Source organism: Mesoplodon mirus, assembly GCF_964341445.2.
Source record: "Mesoplodon mirus genome assembly, chromosome: 1".
Taxonomy (NCBI): domain Eukaryota; kingdom Metazoa; phylum Chordata; class Mammalia; order Artiodactyla; family Ziphiidae; genus Mesoplodon; species Mesoplodon mirus.
This window is the reverse complement of record NC_138976.1, coordinates 5,501,346-5,509,457: the sequence shown is the minus strand read 5'-3', so window position 1 is coordinate 5,509,457 and position 8,112 is coordinate 5,501,346. Positions and strand designations below refer to the sequence as shown.

Here is an 8,112-nt window from a genome sequence, read left to right as displayed (position 1 = left end):
GTCCCAGCTCTTCTGCGGGTGGAGAACACTGAAGACTCGTGACATGTGCCCCCTGCCCGCTCTCCCATGGGGACCCCACACCACGTGGCCAGGCCGTGCTTCTGCTTGGGAGAAAAACCACATTTTGAAAACCAAGCAGCAGCACCTCTGAGCCCTGGGGGCCTGGGTAAGTCACCCTGCCTGACCCCTGTCTCCTCATCTGTGGAGGGGACAGCGGCCTTTATCCCGGGGCTGCTTCCAAGATGCGGGGAGGCCCTGCGCACGCTCGGGGCACAGGGCTGGGCATTCAGTCCGCACAAACGTTGCCCGGGCACTGACTGGTCGAGGGGCCTTGGGAGTGGGCAGACCCCAGCCCTGCCCTCAGCCAGCCCTGTTCTGGGGGTGACGGAAGGGCTCAGTGGCTGGTTCCCTGCCCCTTGCTGAGGACACAGCTGGAGAGCCCTGAGGCTGGCTTCAAGGCTGTCCTCCACAGCCGCTCTGTGGCCCCCCATCTCATGTGGACTCCTGCACCGCATGATTTGAGTAGCCTGCAGTGCCCCCCTGTGCCCCTCGGGGACTGTCCTCCAGGGGCCAGCCTCTGGCCTCAAGCCCCCCTCCGCGAGGTGCTCCCATCCGGTGTCTCTCCATCCCAGCAGTAGGCTCGGAGCCCTGCACGCCCCCAGCCGGGCCAGGCCACAGGGTCTAGGACAAGCACCGCTAACTTCCGGCTCCAGGGGATGCGTCCCTTACCCCCCATCAGTTCCTGCCACTCTTCCTCCTCTACCTCCCACGGAGCCTGCCTGCTGGACCCCCTGTGTCTCAGGGCTCCACAGCCTTCAGACCGTGCCTGTGCCCATCCCCAGCCCAGGTCCCAGCACACACACCACAGTCACGCCCACACGAGCACACACCACACACACCTGCCCATACCCCACATCGATCTCACACACACACGGCTCACACTCACAAAACACACACCGCTCATGCATGCACACGCACGTGCGCACACATCCAAACAGAAGCCTGACAGCTCCAGCACACCCCTGACACAGCTGTGCGGGAAGGGCGATTTGCAAAGATGATCCCCATTGAAGAGATAAATTTCCCTGCTGGGGACCAGGACGGACAGTCGACCACGGTTTTGGAAAGGAAGGGGGTGCGGTGGGGGGTGATCCAGTGGCAGGAACAGCGCATGTGCAAGTGCTGCGCGGCCCAGGCAGAGCATCCAGGATGCTCTCGGGGGGACTTCTAATCTGACACGCGGGCTGGGAGCCGTCCTACATGTGGTTTGTTCTGGAAATCGGGAAAGGTGGGGGAGGGCAGGCACGGAGGCTGCTAGAGAATCCGAGAGAACTGAGTTCAAACCCCACCTGACCCCCCCTAGCCAGGGAACGCTGGGCAAGTTACTTTGCTTCCTGAGCCTCAGTCTCCCCATCCGAAGCGTGGGGCCGATACCTGCGCCCTAGCAGGATCCCCGTGAGGAGGAGCCTGATGGTTTGCGTGTCAGGTGGTCAGGGACAGGCCCTGTCTGAGGTGGGGAGGGTGAGCGGTCAGCATCCAAGGGTGCAGGAAAGGGGGGCCTCTCACCGCCCTGTCCCCGTGGCTACCCTCACCTGTGGGAGCTACCCTCTGCCCACCTCCCTGTCCTCCAGGTGCCCCACCCTCCTGGGGGAGGCATAGATTTGGCAGCTTTACCGTTTTATTTTCTAGATGCTCCTGCCCCTGCCTTGGCCTGGGACCCGCCCCAGCAGGTGGCACAAATTTCCCGCAGCCCCTGCAGAGCCCCATTAAGCTGGCACCAGGAATGCAAATGGCCCTTTTGGCCCCAGGCTGAGAATCCCAGCCTCTCCCTGACATTTGTAAGGTTCACGTTTTCAAAATAAAGGCACGTGAAGGGTGAGGTGCATTTGTAGATCACTTCCCAGCCATGGGTCATGGGCTTACGTGCTCCTTCCCTGCCTTTGGCCTTCACCCCCGTTTACGGGCAGCCTCACCCCCAAAGAAGAGCCCAACTGCAGCCTGGGCCTCGCTGCCAGATCTCTTTCTCCTTCCCTCCCTCCCTCAATCCAGTCTGCTCTCCCACACTCATTCATTCACTCTATGGACCATCTAGCGTACAGCCTGCCTTGGGTGCACGTCAGGGACCGAGCGGGAAGCCACAGGATTCTTGTCCTCTGGGACCGGCAGCCTGACGGGAAAGAGGGACATGAAAGTAATGATGGGTCTAGAAGTGCCATGAAGCCAGGGGGCGGGGCAAGCTGCGGAAGTGACATTATCCTGAGGTCTGAGCCCTAGAGGAGGAGCAAGAGTCAGGCTGGTGAGAAGAGCAGGGGAGCCTTTCAGGCAGAGGGACCGGCAGGTGCCAAAGTCCTGGGGCTGGAGGGGACCTGGAAGGCCTGAGGGTCGGAAGGTGCTGGCCAGTGATGTAGGAGTTCTGGAGTCTTAGGAGCTGAGGTCTCAGAGACCGCCCTTACCCGAGAGCACTGGGAGCCTCTGCAGGGTCGTGCCAGGTCCTGGGGACAGACAGGGGTCCAACTCAGGCCTGGGGGTCCCATTCTGGTTCCAGCGGTGCTCACAGCAATGGTTAAGAATCCCTGGGGTAGGGCTTCCCTGGTGGCGCAGTGGTTTGGAGTCCGCCTGCCGATGCTGGGGACGTGGGTTCATGCCCAGGTCCCGGAGGATCCCACATGCCGTGGAGCGGCTGGGCCCGCGAGCCATGGCCGCTGAGCCTGCGCATCCGGAGCCTGTGCTCCGCAACGGGAGAGGCCCCAGCAGTGAGAGGCCCGCGTACCGCAAAAAAAAAAAAAAAAAAAAAAAAAAGAATCCCTGGGGCAGCTGGAGTGCAGGTGTGGCTTATCTGTGCCTTCCCTTCCCTTGCTAGGTTCTGCTGCTGACTTATAATTGCCGTTTCCTTGTCCTCAGCAGAAAGAGCTTGGAAATGAAATTACTGTTTAAGGGTAGCTTCCCTGTGGTGGGGACTGCTGGCGCAGACCAGTGCCTGCGTGGAGCTGGTCACTCCACTGGGGACTCTGTGCCCTCACCTGCTGCTTTGTGCCCCATGGATTCATCCCACAAGTGTCCCTGCTGGGCAGAGAAAGGGGGGCAGCACAGTTGCCGCCCTCAGGAAGCTCCCAGTCTGATGGGAGAGACAGTCCACAGACAAACAAGCAAGTATGTGTATGTGTCACAGGTTAGGAAGGAAAACACTGCACAGTGCAGGAGCAGGAAGCACAGGGGAAGGTCAAGGAAGGTCTGGGCCGGACTCTCCATATCGGGATCCTGGGGCAGGGAGGGACACAGAAATCTGCAGGAACAGTGCTCCAGGCATAAGGCACAGCACGTGCAAAAGCCCTGAGGTGGGAATGCGCTCTGTGTTTGGGAAGGAGGCCCGTGTGGCCGGAGCTGAGTGGCCACAAGTAGAGGGTGGCAGGTGCAGTGGGAGAAATGGGGAGGGGCTATCAGGTTGTGCCTTCTGCTGAGAGGGCAAGGGCCCCAGAACTGGGGGCAGAGGTTGTGTGAGGAGAACCCAGGGAGCAGAAGCTCTTACTTCCCACGTGCACGCATTTATTCATCACCGTCATTATCACCATCACCATCATCATCATCATCATCATCACCATCACCATCACCATCATCATCACCACCATCATCATCACCATCATCACCATCATCATCACCATCATCATCATCATCACCATCACTTCATCTTTATCATCATAATCACCATCACCACCATCATCACCATCATCACCATCATCATCATCATCACCATCATCACCATCATCACCATCATCATCATCACCATCACCATCATCATCACCATCATCACCATCACCATCATCATCACCATCATCATCATCACCACCATCATCATCACCATCATCATCACCATCATCATCATCACCATCATCATCATCACCATCATCATCATCATCATCACCATCATCACCATCATCACCATCACCATCATCATCACCATCATCATCATCACCACCATCATCATCACCATCATCATCACCATCATCATCATCACCACCATCATCATCACCATCATCACCATCATCATCACCATCATCACCATCATCACCATCACCATCACCATCATCATCACCACCATCATCATCACCACCATCATCATCACCATCATCATCACCATCATCATCATCACCACCATCATCATCACCATCATCACCATCATCATCACCATCATCACCATCATCACCATCACCATCACCATCATCATCACCACCATCATCATCACCATCATCATCACCATCATCATCATCACCACCGTCATCATCACCATCATCACCATCATCATCACCATCATCACCATCATCACCATCATCATCACCATCATCACCATCACCATCACCATCATCACCATCACCACCATCATCACCATCATCATCACTTCATCTTTATCATCACCATCACCATCACCACCATCATCACCATCATCACCATCATCATCATCATCACCATCATCACCATCATCATCATCACCATCACCATCATCATCACCATCATCACCATCACCATCATCATCACCATCATCATCATCACCACCATCATCATCACCATCATCATCACCATCATCATCATCATCATCACCATCATCACCATCATCACCATCACCATCATCATCACCATCATCATCATCACCACCATCATCATCACCATCATCATCACCATCATCACCATCATCACCATCATCACCATCATCACCATCATCATCACCATCATCACCATCACCATCACCATCATCATCACCATCATCACCATCATCACCATCATCACCATCACCATCATCATCACTTCATCTTTATCATCATCACCATCACCATCATCACCATCATCATCATCATCACCATCATCATCATCACCACCATCATCATCACCATCATCATCATCACCATCATCATCATCATCACCATCACCATCATCATCACCATCATCATCATCATCATCACCATCACCATCATCATCACCATCATCATCATCATCACCATCACCATCACTTCATCTTTATCATCATAATCACCATCACCACCATCATCACCATCATCATCATCATCATCATCACCATCATCATCATCATAATCATCACCATCATCATCAATCACACTTATGTCCATTCGTTCACCATCCAGCCATCCATCCATCCCTCCATCCATCCATTCATTCAGATGCTCTCATTCTTCATGTACTTTTTATTCACTTACCATCCATTTAACATTCATCATCCTTCATTCATTCACTAGGCATTCTGCAAGCACCCACTTTGCTGCCCACCCAGGGGATGAGTCACACCCCTCCTGCCTACCCTCCAGGGACCCCTAGTTGGGGGAGCGGTGCAGACAAACAAGAAAACCCACTGAGGAGCAGCTGGGCTCTGTGATCTACCCACAGGGTGGGCTCCATGGCCTTGTGTTCCTGGCTGACCTGTGTTGTGGGTGACTTTGGCTGCGTGTGGGCAGTGTCAGGCACAGCAGAGACATGTCTGTGTGGACTCGGCCGTGGGGTTTCCCCAGGGAGTGCCAGGCCCAACGATGTCCATGCTGGACCCTGAGTGTCCAGAGGAAGTGGGAGGGGACCCACAGTACATGTTTGCTGAGGAACAAACGACTGGAAAACACATGGTCACAATCCAGTCTTATAAAACAGGCAAGAACAAGCCTTGGAATGTCATCAGGCTGTTTCTTAGCGCCCTGTCTCCCTCTCCAGTCAGACCGAGGGCTCATAGAGAGCAGGATCTTGTCTTCATTGTAGTGATAGCAATTTATTGCCCACCTCTCCACCTTCACCACGCTGGGCTCGGCGCCAAGCACTTGGCAAGTGCTTAGGTGTTTGCAGTAGGAAGGACTGGATGCAGAGAGGTAAGTGCTCAGGGGATGGATGGAAAGACACTGGAAGTGCTGACATCTAGGACATTGCAGAACTGACCCACCTGGGAAACTGCCACCACCTGAGGCTCTGGGAGCTCACTCTGTGACTGCAATCCAGGGGGCAGAAATAGGAGTCAAGGTGCCACGGCTGCTGCTACCACCACACAAAGCCCTCTCAACCCCCACAGAGCTGGAGAATGGGAAGCACGCTGCTGCAGAAAGCCTCCTCCTCTGTGACCTCACTTGCCACCAGAAAAAATCATCAGAAGGACAGAGGATGGCCTCTGCCCACTTTTACTTTCCCAGTCGCAAGCAAGGACTACTGATGGGAAGGACCTAGCTGCAAAGACTGCAGCTGAGAAATAGTCCTGAGCATGTTTAGGAAGTTTATTACTATTTTCCTTAGAGTTTTTTTGGGAAGGGCTGCTAAGTTTTATCAAGTGTTTTCTCTAGCATCTATTGATATGAGCATCTGGCTTTCTCCTTTGATTTACTAATTTTAATGAATGGAGCATATAAGGGGGCATCTCCTGCGGGTGGGGGGAGGGAAGGTCTCTCTCTGAGGTGATGTTTGTGATGAGACCAGGTATCCTTGGTCACAAATGTCGGCTTAGAATCTCTGCTTTGAGAGCAGAGAATAGCCAGCAGCAGAAGCACTTTTCAGAGTTAATGGAACAGTGGAAACTTAAGGAACTACCCCTAGGGTAACTTTATTGCTGGGAGGAGACGTGCAACGGGAAAGACCAGGTAAAGACCCTGATGCCCCCTTTTATTTCAGGACTTGAAAGGCACTAGTGAGCAGTTTCCATGTCATGAACAGCCACTGAAACCTCACAAGCACGGCAATAAACCTGCATCATTACCAATCCCTTTTTACAGACGCAGACACCGAGGCTCAAAGAGCCAGGGTCCCCCAGCAGAGCCAGGGCAAGGCAGCTGGGGCTGACTCCCAAGCCGGGCACTCCCGGGCACGACCACCAGGTGGGGGTGAGCGCCCAGGAACGGAGCCGTCGGGAGGTTGCGGGCGCTGCCCACCGTCTGTCCCTCCCTCCCGCCATGGGTCCCGCCCGCCGGGGGAGGCGCGTACTGGGGCCCCGCGCGCGGTCCGCGCCCACCGGAGCGGGAGCCGAGGCGGGCGCGCAGAGACTGGCGGGCGCGCACTGCCGGACCGCAAGGGCGTCAGTGCCCTTGACCATGGCGGCGGTGGCCGCGCTCCTCCTGGGTCTGGCGCTCTTGGCGCCGCGGGCGGCCGGCGCGGGCATGGGAGCGTGTTACGACGGCGCGGGGCGCCCGCAGCGCTGCCTGCCTGTGTTCGAGAACGCGGCGTTCGGCCGGCTAGCCGAGGCCTCCCACACGTGCGGCCGCCCGCCCGAGGACTTCTGTCCGCACGTGGCCGCTCAGGGAGCGGGGGCGCAGTGCCAGCGCTGCGACGACGCCGACCCCGAGCGCCACCACAACGCCTCCTACCTCACCGACTTCCACAGCCAGGACGAGAGCACCTGGTGGCAGAGCCCGTCCATGGCCTTCGGGGTGCAGTACCCCACCTCGGTCAACATCACTCTCAACCTGGGTAAGCGCGGGCTCAGGGCACCGCCGTCACCTCGTCCCCTGTGCCCACCATCGGGGGCTCGAGGCTGCGCGCCCTGGGTTAGCTGTAGGATCCAGATATGGGGGGGGCTCAGGAAAGGGACCTGTGCCCCCCACTATCTGGAAGGATAGACTGATGAGTGTCTCTTGGGGCTGGGAGGGGTGGGAAGCCTCCTGGGAGCCCTTTACAGAGCAGTGGATCTGGGTGCGAGGACCATGCCCTGTAATGATTGTCCATCCTAGACCCAGAGCTGTTGTGGGCAAAGAAGGGAGGTGACCCACCAGGGGGTGAACTAGTCGGCTCTCTGGGGCAGGGGCTCCTAATCTTGGGGCATCTGGTTGACTTCTGGGGTTCAGTGAATCCCTGAGGCTGTGTGCCGTCCCTGGGGGTGATCTTGGGGACAGAACCAGCGTGTTAATCACCGGGAAGTTTGCCCTCAGGGCAGGAGCCAAGTTTCACCCGGCTGTTGGGTAACTGGACCGGATGGCATGGCCTCTCTGCTGTGCCCAAGCCTCTCCACCCAACCCCACGCCAAGGTGCAAGAGCCCTTAGGTCCCCGGGAATCACAATCCCGAGTCTGGACGCAGCACTTCACTCCTGGCACCTCCCCCATTTCAGGGAATGGGAATAACCACCTCCGCCCCCACCCCTGGCTCC

The 8,112-nt window shown here is 56.4% G+C and overlaps 1 protein-coding gene across 1 annotated transcript in view; it reads left to right on the top strand.

Annotated features, from left to right (window-relative positions):
* Window positions 1-7,061: 7,061 nt before the first annotated feature.
* LAMC3 (laminin subunit gamma 3) overlaps window positions 7,062-8,112 on the top strand; it is a gene marked incomplete at its 5' end in the record, with an annotated part of 70,534 nt that continues 69,483 nt past the window's right edge. Inside the window, one exon of the mRNA XM_082627809.1 lies at window positions 7,062-7,437. Coding sequence (XP_082483935.1) covers window positions 7,062-7,437 — 376 coding nt within the window. The remainder of the gene's footprint in view (window positions 7,438-8,112) is intronic.